Genomic DNA, 20,649 nt, shown 5'->3' with positions numbered 1-20,649 from the left:
TAGACAGTGTCAAAAACAGCAGAAAAAGAGTTGAAAGTCGAGGAATTGGCAATCGACCAGGTCACTGCGTTACCTAACGTATGTGTAGCTGCTAAGAGTTGCGTCCATTACTGGAAGATTATGGGCCGTGATCCATTAGTTGGCATTGTAACCTTCAAGATGGTTCTATATTTAGATACTGCACAACAATTTCCGTAGCATCTAGCCATGGCATACTGCACACCGTTAAGTGCATATTTCTTGAGTTATTCCATAGTCAAATATTATGTTTAAAAATGCTTCAGAGATTCCTTTCCTGATGCAAAGTTCTAAGTTGCTTACGGAGTTATTTATGATAGAAAATGAGAGCATAAATTTCCAGTTTGCATTTTAGGTCCTTATGGTTTACAATCATTGGTATCACTGAATGATCAATATCATTTATGTTCCTGTTAATATTACATTCTTATATTACTTGAGTCAAAATGTGGTAATATTTACAGCAAGGTGTACCAGCTGGATCATCGTTTCTCCAAGAATACGTTTTTCTCCTGCAGTTCCTCTTAAAGTCTATTGGCTCTGTGGAGATGTCACCCTTATCCCATCACCATTGGACCTTGTATGAATAGCAGGAGAAAATGCCATAAGCATGACTTTGTTTAAAGGTGGACCTCAACTTGCAGGGAGGAGGCCCACACACTATGATTTCAGAACGTTTCACTGCGGCACATGTAGTACAAGACAGGCAGTAGCAAGTTCCAAAACTGCAACGGACTGCCGCAGACTCCAAATTAGTTGAGTAGCGCCTTTATAGCCAGTCTGTCTGGCTTTATCAGCTGGATCATCATACACGGTGCATTTTGCACTCTTATATATTTCAACACCCATTGCTTGGTAATAATACTTCGCAGAGGACAAACTATTTACTTTATGTGCTTCATAAATGAAAAATACAAACAACACAGACAGCTTGGGAAAGAAATGACAAAAAGGTAATCCTGAAACTCTTCTTTTTTGTGCTGCCATTCATAACAATGGCTTTCTATTCTTCGTTCCCCAGCTGGACTCTATTATATGAAGAATAAATTCATATTTTCCACATTATAACAAAACTTCATTGGAGCACTGGCACAGAAAATCTAGGTGAAAAAGTTTTGATAATAAAATTTTGAAGCAACTAAATGTTCTTCATTCTTCCTACTTTATTTAACAATGCAGACTATGACAGATCACTGCAAGTATAATACACATACTCCATGCTCCAGTAACTGTATAAAATACAAGAAAGTCTGATTGAGGTAGCTAAATAAAATTCAGGAAACTCAATTGTCAGCACTGCATTTATGGTTATCACACAATAGCTTGCAGTGGTGTCGCCACTGGCGTGCCAGCCAGCCAGTGTCTTGGAAGGTGCGGTATCCAACTGATGAGCCCAGGTCATACTGGGGTGAAACAGTGATAATTTTTGACGATTGAGTTCCCTGACTTTTATACAGAAAAGTTACTTTACGATTAATCCTCTTTAGTACATAGCATAAAACCAACAGCTTTCTATCGTATCTTAGAAATTTCAGCAATGTACATCAATTCATGTTTGAAAAGAATGCATTAATAATAATAGATTCTGGAAAATAATTATTTAAGAATAAAAAACCTTATAAATGATTTAATAAATTTTTTTTAGTTTTAAGAGCCATCTATCTAATTTAAAGTTAGAGTAGCTTCAGCTTAGATTTGCAAACAGGCTGACAGAAAACATGCCTGGATTTTACAACAACCAATCACGGAGTACTCGTGAAGTATTTGAGAATTATGGAACCATTTCTTTTTGAAACTGGAATTTTTGAAAGTAGAATAAAAAAGTAAATCTCAGAATACAGTAAGGTTTCATACCTTTTTTTATACCAAAGATGAAACAATATAACGTTTTAAACTATACCCTAAATAAATCAGTATCAGTCTTTTATATACGGTTTCAGGTAAACAAATACACAGTCCACAGACGTATACCTAACGGTAAAATCTACGTACTACATATTTGTGCCTGGTGCAGTCAGTTTAAATAATTTCTTTACATTTGAAGAACAGAGAATCTAAGGAAAACTAATGAAGAAAAAAAAAAATGGCAATATATAAAATACTTCATTGGCAGTTACCTCAGCCATTTCAGAAAAGTATCCACGATATATTTCATGATCTTAGAAGCAACAACAGAAAACAGGGCATTTACACAGCCAATATAATGAAAGGTATTATCCTAGTAACATATGAAAATAAAACAAAATCCCCACAACATAATATTTAAAATATACTTTCTTTGTACCATTAAATCTGCTTGTAACTGAAAACAGAGAACAGGCTCTATATCACCAATAAATGTAAATCACAAATGTAATTAATCATTATAAAAATAGTGCTAAACAAATCCACTGATTAACACTAAGAGATCACTTAAATTTTTGTAGTAACCTTTCCATGACAATTACACAATCCTAAATACAAAATACTTCAGGCAGGTAAGATTAGTATTAATCTACAAAGTGAAGGTACTAGTATCATTAATTTGCACAGTGAAGTATGCAAAAATAATATATAATAAATTCACCTTAATTCCAAAAAGATTAGTTCAAATCATTGAAAAAATAACTCAAAGAAACTAGAATCCAGTAATTTGGAAGATTCTGTATGCATAATGTCCCACAGTAAACACCTACACTATTCAGCCAAACAGAAGTTTGGAGTAGCATTAGAATTAGTTGCTTTCTGTGAAAATTCAATAACGAAATATTTATTGACAGAATTAAAACCCAGCAAGGAAAATACTATAACCAAGTGAGTGGATAGAATACAAAAATACCATATTTACTTGAATAATCTATTTTCTTTCTCCTGGAAATTCTTGACAGAAAGTTGGGGAGTACAAGATATTTGAAATTTGGCATAAAGCCAAATCTTGGATTCCGATAATCTTTCTTTGTAGGTAGGGGAATTAACTTCACTGTATACCCATGCCTGAATGAAACAGCCAAGTTGCCAATCACAGCATTTCTCTTCTACTTCCTGAAAGGAAGCAATTTGAGAACTGCTTTCGAACTATTACCTACTACATCGTGGATGCCTCCCCCTCCATTCTCAGGAGAGAGAGAAAAGGAAACTAGGTTCAGCAATTAGATTAAGACCACCTAGCCACAGATTTCATCAGCCTTTCATGAGGAAAAATGTTCTCAAATGTTCAACAGCTGAGAAGCTGAAACAATGATTCAGAAATTAGTTCCGATGATGACAAAGAAGATTATTAGTCATTCATGCATTCACCAAGTCCACTCCTAATGCTATGTCTTCCTTGAACACTATCATAAAAAATTTATTGTGTTTCTACAGAAATTAATAATACTGATTTAAAATGTAATAAAATAAATTGGTCAAGTATGTCAAGTATTTTTTTATTCTGAATTTTCTTACTAGTGCCCAAGAAAATTCAGTGCACAGAATATTCAATTACAAACATCACTTAACATTATTCCACATTAATACCTGTGTCAAGTACAGCTTAATGAGAAGTGTTTAAGGATTTATTGCGAAGAAAGAAAAACATGAAGACTGTCATGAAAATATTACGAAGAGGAAGCAGCAATGAATTTCTACTCCATCTTCGTACTTCAACGAATTATTTTCCACTGGTACATCTTGTATCATAATTTGACACCCATGATCCATGTTAGCATACAAAAACTGCATGTCAGAAAAGTAGATTATAAATAAACCACACAGTACAAGCTCTGAAATAAAACAAAAATTTCGAAGAACTATAAGTTTATATGAGATACAGTCACTTCAGGGATTAATGTTAATATAGCTACTGTGACTATAATAATTCAATTCCTTCCCGGAAAACCAACCAACATTTACACAGCCATCATATAATATACAGCCAAACCCAACCTGCATGTATTAAATAATATACACACAACAGGAATGACTTTCTATACTCACCTACACAATGCACTTGTGAATCCGCTGAATAAAACTAATGTATAACAAAGTTTTTTTAAACATGTCCAAGTCAACGACACAAATCTTGTCAATTGTTATAATGTTAACAAATTAAGAATTAAAGAACTAAAAGAATGAACCAAATTATGTAATGGTAGGAAACAAAAGATCACTAAGGTTCATATAAAATAAAACCGAACATTATTTAATATCAGAACAAGCCACCACAATACCTCTCGCACAGCATGATTATACATTCTCGTTTTACATATTACCAAAGTTTTAAGAGTAGAGAAAGAAATCTGCCATGGAAAGATTAATACAGAATACGTAATATCTTTAATTTGCGTTCATCACTCTCTTTCTGTCAGTTTTACCTCGGGTATCATTTTAGAAGTGGTCCCTGCACAGTGTTAGCCGGCTCAACAATGGGAAGAAATATTTAGCACAATCAACATGCTGTAGTACGTTTAACCTGTTGTTTTAAACGTTGTTGAGCTATTCGTCGACTACGCCGTGGCATCTTGCAGGCTATCTCTTCAGTCCCCACTGAAATGTTTTCTTCATCCTCTGATTCAACTTTTGTTTTACCAGAGTATGTCCACAGGCCCAGTGAACCATCCCACTAAACAAAAACAAAATATTTTGCTTTACACGATAAAAATATAATGCACATTATTCTCAAGTTACAAATATCTGACCACATACTACAGGTCAATCAAATATACTATACATTCAAAGGAAATATTTTGTATAATACTTCACATAAAACTTAATTTATTTCTCTGCTTTTAAGAGTGAGAATTCTGAGGCATTTTTTGGCTGTGAACTAGGATGAAGTTCTTTGGAATGTTAAGTTTCTGGCTGAAAGTTACATTGCAGTGGTCATACAAGGGAATGATAGTGTTATAATCACTTACTGGGAGCATTCTGAATTTGTACAAGAGAAAATTACAAATTGGTCAAGTTGAGTGGAAACTAAAAATTTTTTTTTTTAAATCTCTGGAAGTGTACAGTGTACGCTCCAGTTTCATATCCGATGAGTGTGTACACAACAACTGAGCGAGTCACTTTAGAAAAGGCTTTATTCCAAAATTGGCTGCAGTGAGGTTTCACAAGAGCAAAGTTTCTGCAACATATCTGCACATATCTGTATGGAATGGACATTATTTCATATACAGTAGAACCTTGATTATACATTCCCAGAAAGTTCGTTTTCCCGCATTATTTGTTCAAATTATGGGGTCCCGCGAGCATCCTAATTAAATCACGTTGTAAAAATCACGCATTATCCGTTCCTTGAAGAAACGATTTCCCGGATCAACCATCCAGAAATTTCAGTCTCATCAACGCTAAATCCTCGATCAGGCGTTTTTCAATAAACTGTATCTCACAAAAGGACGGCTAAGGCATACTTACGGATCTTCGTGTTAACGTCCTGTCAGTGTGGTAATTTGAAGAAGTAGGCTACTGTACTGGAAAAGCGAATCGATGGTGAACTTGCATAAAGGACCATCTTAGCATCGTGTTCGGGCGGTATTGTTTAGATATTCCTCGGAAATCATAAAGCAGAGTGAGTCCACAACAACTGAAGGAGACAGAGCGCATTTCAACAGCTCTACTTGAATTGTAATCTATAAGTTTAATTACGTATTGATATTGTACACAAATGCAATGAGAAGAAGGCTTCCACCTAATCAATACTTATTATTATTAAATTAAAATTAGGAGCAGTTTTGACCTTTCTAGATCATCATCAGTTGGTCATACAATCATATATATCATGCAATACAAACATTACCGAATCCAACACGGAATGTCATATAGCGACATGTTAAATGCTTCATGAACGAGGACAATCGTCGGATTAAAACTTAGTATACATTGTCTTAACATACGTGACACACATAAAAACATATCTATAAAAGTTAAATTACTCATAGGGATGACCAATTTGTAATTTTCTCTTGTACAAATTCAGAATGCTCCCAGTAAGTTTGATTATAACACTATCATTCCCTTGTATGACCATCACAATTTGTTGGTCTTGTTGAATGTTGTGAGTTGCACTTCCTGTTCCGTGTGCCTTATACTCTGTAATGCAATCTTTTCCAATATTATCTTGTTCGTAACATACATAAAACACGTAAAAATATGTCGTAATAATATGGATTGTTCATAAACGTGAGTCAGGTCCTGTCTGTATAAGATATGTAAAATAACCCAGGAAGAGCATATGCGTTGATCACAGTTTATTGGACTTATGGGTTGCTCTTCTTATTTCCTAGATCTTCAGGTGTGATAAAATCTTGTACCTCGTATTAATGCCTTAACTTCTAACAATGAGTAGCTCTGTTCTTAGGGTCTTAATGAATAAGCATTTTTATGAACAATTGGGAGTTGACTGTTGGAGTAAATCGTGTTAAAAGATCAATGACCTGCATTGCAGGTATGAGTTACACTTAAAACCAGGTTCTCCAGTGAAGTATCTTAGTCTATGGATGTCATTAGGAAATTGTTAGTGTGTCGTTGCTGGTTGAATGGTGACTGTTGCAAAATGAAGCTCGTTCAAGGTGCCGTGCGTCTTGATGGAATTTAAATTGCACTTTATGGTAATGGCATGAAGGCTCCTGTGTGTTGTAGGACCCAAACACAATTGGAAAAATGACTCAGTATTTGAAAACATTACTACTATCATCACCGAAACTGAAAATGCCATAAACAAAATACCTCAAGAAAAGCAAAATGAAATCAGATATGAAATCAAAAAAACACTACCACAATATATTAACAAAACCAATCAAAAAATCAACCAACAAGACACCATAAACCACAAACAAATCAAAGAACTTAAAAACAAAATCAAACAAAACAACTTAATAGTAACTAAAGCAGACAAAGGAAACACAACAGTTATCATAAATAAAGATGAATATATAACAAAAACAAAAACTCTTCCAAGATGAAACTTTCCAAATCAAGGCCAAAGATCCTACTAATAGCATTCAAAAGAATTTAAAAACTTTACAAAAAAACACTAACTTCCTTTTAAATGAACAAGAAACCACAAAATTGATCACAATGAACCCAGAAATACTACTGCCAAAGCATACCCTAAAATCCATAAAGACAACATTCCTATGAGACCCATAATAAACTATAGACCAAGCCCCACCTATAAACTATCACAATTCATTCAAAAATTTCTCAAAAAACATTATGTTTTCCAGACAAAGAAAACCATAAAAAACTCAATAGAATTTTGTAACATCACCAAAAATATAAAAATAGAACATTACCATAAAATAGCTACATATGACATAACAAACATGTATCCTAACATACCTACACAAAAAGCCATAACAATCATCGAATCCAATCTCAATAACCATAGCAAACTGAGCAAGTTAGAAATAGATGAATTTATAAAACTATTACACTTTGCCATCAACAACAATTACTTTAAATTCCATGATACCATATACCACCAAAAAGGATTACCCATGGGATCACCAATATCAGGTATAATAGCTGAAATATATATAGACCACCTCAAACATCAAGAAATCCAAAAATTGAATAACATTCTTTTTTGGTGTAGATTTGTTGACGATGTATTCATTATAATAGACAACAGGCATACCAATGAAAATATAATCCTAGAAAAACTAAATGAAATAGATCCTCACATAAAATTCACAATGGAAACTGAAAACAACAACACTATAAACTACTTAGATACATCCATAACCAGACACAACAACCATTTTATATACAGCATATACAGGAAACCTACCCACACATCGAACACAATAAAAATAGATTCCACCCACCCACATACTCACAAGAAAGCCGCATACTATAGCATGATATACAGAGCATACAACATTCCACTCACGAAAAAAGATCTAAACAAGGAATTGAAAAACCAGATCATCAGCAAAATAAAAAACAATCAAAAACTAAATTAACTAGAACCATCAAAGACAAAAAAGATTATGCAACTTTTACCTACAACAACAACCATATACACTCTATAACGAACATCTTTAAAAAACAAGGCTTAAAAATAGCCTACAAAACCACACGTAACAATACCAACATACTATATAACTCCAAATCAGTCAACAACATAAATAAATACAACCATTCAGGAGTCTACCGCCTGAAATGTAATGACTGCAGAGCCAGCTATGTAGGACTTACCGGGAGAAGTTTTTCAATATGATACAATGAACACATAAATGCTGTCAAGCATAGACACTTTTCAGCAATGGGACAACACATTAACAATCAAGAACATAAATTTACAAGTATCAATAATGACATGCAAATTCTCAACACCAACCCAAAAACCCCCTTGCTCAGTATAATAGAAGAATTCTACATAAACCTAGACCAATACACAAACCCAAACTTCAACTTAAATGAAAATACTGACAAAAATAATGTTCTTTTCAACACAGTCATTCCCCTCCTAAAAGATCATTATTTAAAATGAATCAACAAACAACAACCTACACATACAAATGAACCGCTCAAAGATCTCCCCTCCTCCAACCCCGCTTCCGTCACAAACGCTCCACCCACCCCTCCAAACCTCCCCTCCGCCGCCACTAACTACAGTCCCAGGATAACACGCAACAGATCTCGACAGGCAGCCACGCAAAGCATACAGTCTCAACATTCAACGTAAGTAACACAACATATAACTTACCTTCTACACCTTTATTATACACCAACTTACACACCTACTATTTCTGCTTGCAGATAATTAATCTACAACACACAGGAGCCTTCATGCCATTACCATAAAGTGCAATTTAAATTCCATCAAGACGCACGGCACCTTGAACGAGCTTCATTTTGCAACAGTCACCATTCAACCAGCAACGACACACTAACAATTTCCTAATGACATCCATAGACTAAGATACTTCACCAAAAGCAGCAGTTACAAATTGCAACAAATTCAACAATAATATAGATCTAACACAACACACATATGTTATGCACTCCACCAGTTGAAAGTGAAAAACAAACAGTAAAAAGAAGGAATTGGTCCCATTCCGTTAGATTATACTTTAAACATTTTCAGTTGGCTGCTATGTCAGATCGTAATATTACATATGTATTACAGATGGTAACAACCTACAGTACTACTGTTTAGAAATGTAAACCCCATTTTATACATGATAAAACAAACACATGAGGTATCACATATCAATACTTTAGAAATGAAGGATCCATTTTAATAAGGTATCACATACTAGTATTTTTAGTAATGAAGGATATATTTTTAATTAACCCTTTAATTAAGCTTTTCCTATGTTTACTCCAATGGACTTTTAAAAAAAAAAGTGAAATACCCCAAACATTAATACAAAGTGAAATTACATCTTATTGACATCACAATAACCAATAAGCTGTGATATACCTCTACAACAAAATACTTTTCAGACTCTATAATGGGCTCATTATCACTAATGTGTATGAGTGAAAAATCTTATTCCACATTTTGTAATACAAGTGTAGTATGATCAAAAAGACTCTAACAACAAGTACTTTTTAAACAAATGATGTATATTTTTTACCATTTTAGTAAGATATTTGTTAAATGTTTTAATCATATGAATCAATCATATTGAATGTAATATTATCAATACCAGATGTGAATAAGTGTAGAACCCATTATATGTACAAAAAGCTTAGACACAGTGAGCCAATATACCTCATACAATAGCACTTTAAAAAACTAAGATGTACCCACTAGTACTTTAATGACATAACTTTCAACACTTGATTTAATTGAAATAGTCACCAAATGTAACCTTTCATGTGTGATGTTTTTATAAATTCTTTTTTTGTGTGTCATCTAAAGATGATCCCCGAGGGATTGAAACCGGTATTGACCAATTTACTAATTTGGAGTAAATAAACTAATGTATTGATAAGGTGGAGATTTTAGACTTTCTTTATATACGATTATGTTATCGAGACCAGAACAGATGTTACATATTACATACATAAAGCCATGGGAAGTTTCGGGATTGCCTATTACTGTTTTCGTCCTAATATAAGACTGGGAATTTCACGTTTTTGTGTTAAAATGATATAAAAACTGCAGTCGTTTTATTTGCGCACGTTACATTTAAAAGCTTTGTATCGTTTTGCACTCGTACCGACTTGTACAGCGAGCATGCTCTCCAGCTGAGTTTAAGGTTGCCAATAACTGTAATTTCTGAAGTGATAATGATATTTTTTGTCTTTCCAATTTGATTGTGATTAGTGACGGGCAGAATTGAATACAATGCATTTCAGAACTTGAGAATCGATACTTACATTTAAAACCATATTCTTGAGTTGAACATAACCTCTAAAAGTCGCTGTAGGCCTAATTTACGAGGTACAAGATTTCCATAAACTGACTACGAACAGTATAGGCTACAAGTGATCAAATTACAAGGGAGATAATAAAAAATAAATAAAAAATATATATATTTTGCCATCATGTTGAGTGCTTTTGTATCTAATGTGCTTTATTTTATTAGATTAGAGAATTAAAAATTACTTGTGGTCGATTGTTGTTTGGCTTGGCGTTACGGGTGTTAGATTTTTCGAAGTTTAGCTGATCAAAGTTGCTGAACTGAAAGAAGATTTCAGAGGAAACTAACGAAGTTTCCCCGGTAAAACTCAATGTAAAGTTTCGGTAATTGATGTTTGAAGCCGGGCCCGCGGTCTAACTTGCCTGCCTCTCACTCGGAGGGCCTGGGTTTGATTCGTGGGCAAGTCACCTGGATATGAGGGCTGGTTCCAGGTTCACTCATTCTACAATTACCTTTAATTGAGGAGCGATTTAATGGTGAGATGGCGACTCCGGTCTAGAGAGACAGCAATAACGGACGAGAGGATTCGTCACACTGAACGTGCGTCACCTCACAATCTGCAGGCCTTCGGACCGAGCAGCGGTTGCTTGGTAGGTGGAAGACTCATTGAGGCTGTAGTGTGGTTTAGTTTAAGTGTGTTTGTAAGATTATAAGCATACATAATTCATTTTTGTGATGTTTAGTCAAATTGTTGATGGTTCATTTTTCCAGGATTTTCCGTCTTCCCGTGTTGTATGTTTTTTCCCTGGGGTCCCTCCAAAAACGGAGAATCAAGGTTCCACTGTACAGTAAAACATTGTTATTCCGCTGTACAGTAAAATATTGTTATTTCTAAGTGCTTGGGACTCAAAATTAAGTCTGGAAATTTAATTGCTGATCAGGACAAATTATTAAATTATTGTAAGAAATACTTCGATTCCTTGCTGAATTGTGCAGATCCAGCAACCTGTACAGATAAACTGTCTAGTTCCCCATCAGAAGAGCCAGAGCCATTATATCAAGAGGTATAACAAAAGTATTATACGTTTAAATAACAATAAAGCTTCAAGTAGTGACAAAATTTCTGCTGAGCTTATTAAATATGGTGGAGAAAGATTACATAAATACATATATAAGATCATTCTAAGATATGGCACAATGAAGTTACTTGAAAAGAATGGCAGGAATCACTTATTGTCCCAATTCATAAAGGAGGGGATAAGTAAAAACTTGAAAAATTACTGTAGTATATCTCTTGTAAACACGGCCTACAAAATTCTGTCTTTTATTCCTTTACCGTGTTTAGAACCATTTGCTGAATATGTTATTGGGGACTATCAGAACGGTTTTCGTAATAACAGATCCACTCATCATCATCATCATCATCATCATCATCATCATCATCATCATCACTGTCCCACTCCAGTTGCCCGTCTATGGTTAACAAGCTTTGTCCTCTCCTTTCTGTCCTTCCACTTTTCCTGCTCCATTACTTCCGCCAAATCCAATCCAGCTTCTCTAATGTCCTTCCAAATCTGATCCATCCACCTTCTTGGTCTTCCACCTGGTCTCTTTCCCCTTCTCTTTCCAAGTCTAAGTTACCAGCATTACAATTGGTATGAAATACTGTTTATATGATGTTAATTTCGTTCTCTTGGGTAATTTGTCATCCCATAAAAGCTCTCTGACCTGAGATAAAATGTTGTACCTTTACTTAGTCTGTTATTAATTTCAGCGTTGATTTCATTACTTTCATTAATAATGCTGTCCAGATATGTAAACTGTTCTACATTTTCTAACCGTTCTCAGTCTATGTTCACTTGGCTTCTCTCTTTCTCTTTTCCATAGTGCATGACTACAGTTTTCTTTTTATTAATCACCCTTCCAAACTTCTTCACATTTTCATTCCAAATGTCCAGTCTCCTTTGTACTTCCTTTTCTCCCTTTCCTCAAATCGCATCATCTGCAAATACCAAAGCATTCACTTCATCACTATTGATACACGTTTTTATGATTTCATCCGTCAATATAATAAACAATAATGGCGACAGTGCACTTCCCTGCTTGAGACTTTTTTTTTTTGTATGAAATGTTTCAGTCACCACTCCCCACTTGTACACTGCTTTTATTCTCATGATACAACATTTTCATCTTGTTAATTAATGATTTTGGTACATTCCTTTTCCGTAGTCATTCCTATACATGTTTTCTCTTAACTGTATCATAAGCTTTTTTCAAATCCAAAACTACAAAAATATTTCCGTGTTCCTTTCCAGATGTTTTTCCATTATCGTTTGCACTGCAAATATCAAGTCTATTGTTGATGTATTCGGTCTAAGGCCATATTATTCTTTTTCTGTTTCTATTATATCCCTCAGTCTTTTGTCTGTGTCTTTCTCCATTATTTTTAGCCCATGTGATAATAGGGTTATACCTCTCTAATTTTCACATTTCTTCCTATTTCCTACACATCCACTACAGACAACATATCTGCAATTAAGACTCTTAATGGGAACACAAGGAGTCGGTTAATTATCTCTTTATAGATTTCTTCAAGGCGGATGATTCAATCCATAGAGGACTGTGGAACATCAGGATGGAGTTTGGCTTTCCCATAACATTAATTAACATGTGCAAACTGTTGATGCAAGTGTAATGGACTAGTATAACTTGGAAACAATTCTCTAACCCATGTGTAAATAATGGAAATATTGAGCTCGATGATTGTTGTTATTATTGTTATTATTATGACTTGTGAGGTGTCCAACTCATTGGCTGAATGGTCAGCGTTGAGGCCTTCGGTTCAGAGGGTTCCGGGTTCGATTCCCGGCCACGTCGGGGATTTTAATCGCCTCTGATTAATTCTTTTGGCCCAGGGACTGGGTGTTTGTGTTTGTCCCAACATTTTCCTCTTGGTATTCACACAACACACTACACTACCAACCACCACAGATACTTGCAATAGTGATTACATCCCTCCATATAGCGTTGGCGTCAGGAAGGGCATTCAGCCGTAAAACAGGGCCAAATCAACATGTACGACACAATTCGTACTCGCGATCCCACAGGTGTGGGAAAAGCGGTGAAAAAAAAAAAAAAGCAGAAGATTACGACTTGTGAGGTGTGGCTATGAAGTTGTTTAGATCTATTAGTATTATTATTTACGTAGTTATGGACGGAATTTTATCTGGTATAAACCGTGATCGTATTATTTGTGAGGTTATGTCATGATACAAAAATGATTCTGTACAAGTCATATTTCATTCCCATCCTTATATGCTCTCTGGAAACCTGCACACTAACATCAAAGGATTGTAGCAGGATTCAAGCCTGTGAAATGAAATTTCTTACAGCTGCCCTCGAAAATCATGACTTGATCATGTGAAAAATTATGAGATCCGATCTAACCTAGGTCTAAATGAATTGATGGAGTTCATTTAGGTCATCTAGACTTAAATGGTTTGGGCATGTTCAACGAATGAATAGCACAAAGTTACCATGTGCTTATTTGGAAAGGAGAATAACAGGTAGAAGACCAGCTGGTAGACCAAGAAGATGATGGATGGACCAACTGAGGGACGACGTGGAGAGAAAAGGATGGAATTGGGAATCTGTCATGGACAATAAAATCTTTCTGAATAGGCAACTTTGGAAGACGCTTGTTTTCAAACACCCTTCCTGGCTCACTGGAAGGGCAAACCGATGATGCTGATGGTGATGACATCTGCTGTATGTATATTAATACGAGTGTATTTAATGTAAGAACACGTAATTAATAGTATATAATTTATTATTACCTGTAAATATGATATATAAATCCAGCAAAATGTCATGCAAAACACGATAATAGTCCAGAAAAACGCATCTTGCCACTGGAATTGTGCAGAAAATTCTTTCATTGTAAAGAGGCTATTGGAGACTCTCAAATTTAGTACAATTTACGAACTTCATCGTGTAGATCCGTATTGATACAGTTAAAACTAAAATGTGTATTGATTGGGTGGACCAAGCCTAGCATTGTTTATTAGACTCTCAAAATTATGAGAAAACATGTGTCATATTCTTCTAGAAGCCTGGCCAGGCAATGTATATAAAGAGGCTGTCTTGGGAGTTGAGTTGTTTAACGAGACTTGTAGTGGAAGTCGTTAGTCAATATGTGAACTTTGTTGGGGTGGTAGTTGGTTGACAAGCAAGTGTTGCAGTCTTCTTCTTCTTCTTCTTAACAGTGTTTTGTTCAAGAGGGCAGCTATCAGCATGTGTGTGTGTGTGTGTGTGTGTGTGTGTGTGTGTGTGTGTGTATCATCATCATCATCATCATTTCCCTTTATCCAGCTGTAGCCGGGTAGAGGCAAATATGGTTCCTCTCCACTTTCTTCGGTCTTTCCACCACTCCTCCTTCAACAGTGTGTCCCAGTCCAGGTTTCTTTCTATAATGCTACGTTGGATGGTATCCTTCCATCTCAATCGTGGTCGTCCATGGCCTCTCCTTCCTTGGATTTGCATTTCCATCACCTTTTTTGGCATTCTTTCGTTGCTCATTCGCTTTATGTATCCCAACCATCTTAGTCGGCTCTTCTCTATTCTATCATTCATTTTTTCCACTCCAATTTCTTCCCAGATTTTCTCATTCCTTATTTTGTCTCTTCTACTCTTCTGTATCATACCCCTCATGAACTTCATTTCGGCTGCCTGTATTCGACTCTCATCCTTCTTTTTCATTGTCCAAGTTTCTGCTCCGTAAGTTGTTACGGGTACGCAATACATCTTGTACATAATATCCTTTGCTTCCATTGGCACATCTTTGTCCCATAACATGTTTCTTACACTATGATAGAAACAACTTCCAGCTTGAATCCTTTTACTAATCTCAGCATCCAGTCGAGCATTCTCCATTAATTCACTTCCCAGGTATTTAAACGTTTCCACTACTTCCAGGCGCTTGTCTGCAAGTCTAATTTGTAAATAAAACTGTACACAATCGACAGCATTTTGTTTGTGCATCTTTGTAGTCGCAACACTGTGTATGGATGGTAATGTTAGCTTAGTTTTGTTCAAGGGTAGAAAATCAAGTTCCTTCCAGAAAAAAACTGGATTGAGACAAGGGGATGCACTATCTCCTCTTCTATTCAACATTGCACTGGAGAAGATTATCAGGAAATTAGCTCTTGTACTTGCTGGCATCACATTAGGGAGACAACATAAATTCCTTGCATATGCGGATGATATTGTTCTTATTGGCCGCAATGATTTAGAAATTGGGCAGTTATTTGTGGAACTAGAGGAAATGTCAGTAAAAACTGGCTAAAGGGTGAACAATAAAAAGACACATTACATGGTTGTAAGAGACCTTATCATGAGGAGGTTGACAGATTGCCACTGATGATTGGGAAATATATATTTAAAAGAGTAGAGGAGTTTAAATTCCTTGGTGTATTAATCGATGAGCAAAACCGAAGGCAACAGGAACACCAAGCTAGAATTAAGAATGCAAATAAGGCATTTTACTCTATGAGCCCTATATTAAGCTCCAAGTTTCTAACAAGGAATGCAAAAATGATTATCTACAATACAATCATTCGACCAGTACTTCTGTATGGTTCTGAGACATGGAGTATAACCAAGAAAGAGCAGTAGCAGTTGTAAGTCTTTGAGAATAAAGTTTATAGAAAAATATTTGGCCCATAGGTCCATTCTATCTCCCAAAGCTGTTAGAAAAGATCTAATTATGAGATTTACAGCCTCTCTCAACAACAACTATAATGGGTGTGATAGAATCAAACAGACTGCGCTGGGCTGGACATGTACTGAGGATGCAGGATTACAGAACACCAGTAGATCTATACACGGGATATCTTAATGGGAAAATACCTTCAGGAAGACCCCGAAGCACCTAGAAGAAGGAGATCAACAAGGTATGCCGGACCCTCCAAACTGATAACTGGGACGAGCAGGCTCAAGATCAAAAAGGATGGAAGAGGATTGCGAGATCGGAACGGTAACTTCACGTCCCTCACAAGCCTATGGAGTGAGTGAGTGAGTGAGTGAGTGTCGGGACTCATACTTACTTGTGTATTAGATCCTCCCCCAGCTTTTAGAGAGAAAGAAAATGAAAAAATGAAAAAAATCTTGCGTACAAGACCCCCCCCCCCCAATGTAAATCGTGAGAAAAGAACAAGCCTTACTGCAGCTTCAATTACCGTATTTCACGGCATAATCGTCGCCACCGCGTAATCGTCGCATCCTTTATTTTCAATACAAAAATCTGACTTTAAACCTTTAATTACATAATCGTCGCACGTCCAAATTTTGTTCACTAATCTGGTTAAAAGACAATGGAACTGCAACGTAAGTTGCACATGAATGCGCAATTTAAATACGTGTATGGTTTATGGGCAATTTGGCAACACAGTCACGTTTGCGACATGTTGCACAACGTATAAATAAATAATACCGGTATATGTACGACGCATGGCTTACCGGTAGACTATCGGCAGTTTGACAACGTGGTCGCGAGACAGTGTACTATTTATTCACCACCTACATATTATGAGTTCCCATTTGAAATACGTAAGGCTGTAAGTTATCGCTTATCGGCAACGTCGCCAGGAAATACCGGCTAGGTAGGTTGAATGGACCTCGAACCAGCCCTCAGATACAGGTAAAATTCCCTGACCCGGCCGTGAATTGAACCCGAGGCCTCCGTGTAAGAGGCAAGCACGCTACCCCTACACCATGGGGCCGGCTCCTGTGTTATTGCGCACGAAGTGAAATCCAAGACGATAACGCAGATTTCCACGGAATTATTCAGCCGAATTATTTACGATGTCTCAGTTGTCATCGCTAGACTCTTATCTTACTACTACGTCATAAGTGTCCGGGCATGGGATGAAAACTTTTATCCAAGCAGTCAATGCTATTAAAGTTTTATTTTATAAACTCGTCAGTAATGTAATGTAAAATCATCAATAACTGGGAAGAAATATTAACCTAATTACCGTATGTTTAAAATAAATTGAAAAAAATGAATGTTTGTTACCGACGTCTCGCAATACAGTCAACTATACAGTAGATCTACACCGCGCTAGCTAGAGCTCCGGTTTGCGAGCTTTGCGCAAGCGCAGTAGTGTGTCGCAACCAACGAGATAAACTGATAAATTGTTGCATGCTTCCTTGCTGCCTAACAGTATTGGCTGCTCTGGAATGGACAGATCACAGATGCATTTATTTGTTTCAGATTTACGTGATTACTGTAGACATGTTTGCGTGAGAACTTAAGTTTTTAATTTGTGTTTTGGGTGTTTGCAGAAATAATTTGTTTTAATAGTGAACAATTACGGAAAGTCATTTATATCGCAAAACATTAACGTGTGAAGCATTTATAAGCGATTATGGGTAAATATAGAAACTATTCTGTGGGCTTCAAGCTAAGCGTAATTGCCTTCGCTGAACAGCACGGGAACAGAGCTGCAGAAAGAAAATTTTCTGTGAGTGAAAAGTTGGTGCGTGACTGGCGGAAAGTAAAAAACAAGCTAAAAAGCACAAACCCTTCTAGACGCGCGTTTAGGGGTCCTAAAACAGGGAAGTTTCCTATAATTGACGAAGTGTTTGGGTACGTCAGTGAAATACGTAACAATGGCTGCAGTGTATCATATGAAATGTTACAAATTACGGGACAGGAGGTACCGTAGCGCGCAAACACAACATACCGGTAACTCAGTTTAAGGCGACTCGTGAGTGGATTAAGGGGTTCATGCGACGACACAGTCTGTCAGTGCGAAGGAGAACAACACTAAGCCAAAAGTTGCCTGCTGATTACACGGACAAGATTGTAAATGTTCACCGATTTGTCATACGTTTGCGCAAGGAAACTTCGTACTTGCTTTCTCAAATCGGTAATGCCGATCAGACTCCAATCTTTTTTGATATGCCTCGCAACAGCACTATTGCGCTACACGGAGTGTATTAATGAAAACCAGCGGTAGTGAGAAGTTGCGATGCATGGCAATGCTAGCCATTACAGCTGACGGGAGAAAGTTGCCGCCTTACATCATTTTCAAGAGGAAAACGATGCCTAAGAATATACAGTTTCCCCGTGGAATTCATGTACGAGTGCAACCAAAGGGTTGGATGGACGTAGAACTCATGCTGGACTGGGTTAAAACTGTGTGGAATAGAAGACCTGGTGCACTACTAAAACAACCAGCTCTGCTTGTTTTAGATAATTTCCGACGTCACCTCGTGAACGAAGTGAAGCAAATTCTCACTACAAATAAGACACGACAGATAGTCATTCCTGGTGGCCTAACATCTGCTTTGCAGCCACTAGACGTATGTGTTAACAAACCCTTTAAAGACCACTTACGTCGATTTTACAACGAGTGGATGATGAGCGGCGATCAGCAATTGACGCCCGCCGGAAATATCAGGCGTCCACCCTTGGACTTGTTATGCTCGTGGGTGAAGAAGAGTTGGGATCTTATACCACCTGAACTAGTCTCCAAGAGCTTCAAAAGGACTGGGATTTCGAATGCACTAGACGGTTCCGAAGATGACGCAGTGTGGCAGGGAGACGAAGAATCTGATACTGGTATTAACAGAGGCGAGGACGGCGCATCAGATAGCGAAACCTGCGATAGCGACACCGAAGATTTGGAATAAATTGCGTACCGGTAAGTCCGCATTTCACAACAAAGCGATAATTTTTTGCAAGTGTAATATTTTAACTTTAATACTCAAATTAATGACTCAATACTCAATACTCAAACTTAATAAGTTCATTTTTATTTTCAGGTTGGAAAAACGTTCGCCGAATTGTTGCGAAAAATTATGAATTTTGTTTTAGACTATTTTAATTATTTTGATGTATAAACGCGAGTATTACGTGCATCTTAAATTTGTATCAAATACAATTTAGTTATAAATACATTTTTTGAGTAATACAAATACTGGTATTAAATATTCATCGTATAATGGTCGCACCCTACAATTTTTTTCGAAAATTTTGGTATAAAAAGTGCGACGATTATGCCGTGAAATACGGTAAATCACACAAATTCGTGAATAGTTTCGTCTGCATGACCAGCACAATAAAAACGCATCAAAAGTCACGCGGCACATCTGTGTTTCCTAGTTAAGAAATGTCGCCTCCGTAGCGTAGGCCTACTGCAGCTCTGATGACGTCGCACAAATAGGTCAATAGTTCCGCGTCCAACCTGTGCATTGCAATAGCACAATTAACTGCTGTTCTCACGAGCCTGAGTTTGATTCCTGGTATCATACTGCTAGAGATTTAAGAATGGCAGGAAGGTTGATATGCAGTAAAAATGGTACATGCAACTCCTCTCCATCAGGGGTGTGCCTAAAAAGAGCTGCACCACCTCGGGATGAGGAAACAAGTTTATTTTTGTTAAGAAATATTCACGGTTGTTGCTATTAATATAGCAGGCGAGTTCATTAACAAAGTGATTATTTAATATCTAGTAACTCGGGCCAATATAGGTAATTTTCGGAGAGCAGTAGGCTCAAAATGTGATAAAACCATAATGATTGTTTTACTTGCTAATATACCATATAATAATAGTAGTAATATTAATAATAACATACATAAATTATAGACTGTTATGCCTTTCAGCATTCAGTCTGCAAGCCTCTATGAATGTACTAAACGTCGCCACAATCCTCTATTTGCAACTGGTGCTGTGGCCTCGTTTAGTTCTATACCTCTTATCTTCAAATCGTTAGAAACTGAGTCTAGCCATCGTTGTCTTGGACTACCTCTATTTCTCTTACCCTCCATAACCGAGTAGAGACCATTATTCTCCTAGGTAACCTATTCGCCGCACAACCCCACCACCGAAGCCAGTTTATGTGTACAGCTTCATCCATCGAGTACACTCCTAAATTAGCCTTTATCTCCTCATTCAGAGTACCCTCCTGCCATTGTTCCCACCTGTTTGTACCAGCAATCATTCTCGCTACTTACATGTCTGTTACTTCTAACTTATGAATAAGATATCCTGAGTCCACCCAGCTTCCCCTCCCGTAAAGCAAAGTTGGTCTCAAAACAGACCAATGTAAAGATAGTTTCGTCTGGGAGCTGACTTCCTTCTTACAGAATACTGTTGATCGCAACTGCGAGCTCACTACATTAGCTTTACTACACCTTGATTCAATCTCACTTACTAAATTATCATCCTGGGAGAACACACAACCTAAATACTTGAAATTATCGACCTGTTCTAGTTTTGTATCACCAATCTTACATTCAATTCTGTTGAATTTCTTACCCAATGATATCAATTTAGTCTTCGAA

At 36.6% G+C, this 20,649-nt stretch overlaps 1 protein-coding gene across 2 annotated transcripts in view; it reads right to left on the bottom strand.

Moving 5' to 3' along the window:
• Positions 1 to 962: 962 nt before the first annotated feature.
• Positions 963 to 20,649, bottom strand: part of LOC136874297 (DDB1- and CUL4-associated factor 11) — a 169,078-nt gene continuing 149,391 nt past the window's right edge. For both annotated transcript variants that reach the window (XM_067147937.2, XM_067147938.2), the window contains one exon: positions 963 to 4,597. In XM_067147937.2, the coding sequence (XP_067004038.1) occupies positions 4,424 to 4,597 (174 nt within the window). In that variant the 3' untranslated portion in view covers positions 963 to 4,423. The remainder of the gene's footprint in view (positions 4,598 to 20,649) is intronic.

The sequence above is a fragment of the Anabrus simplex genome, chromosome 5, assembly GCF_040414725.1.
Source record: "Anabrus simplex isolate iqAnaSimp1 chromosome 5, ASM4041472v1, whole genome shotgun sequence".
Lineage (NCBI taxonomy): Eukaryota > Metazoa > Arthropoda > Insecta > Orthoptera > Tettigoniidae > Anabrus > Anabrus simplex.
The sequence above is the reverse complement of the archived record's forward strand: the minus strand, read 5'-3'. Positions and strand labels throughout refer to the sequence as shown.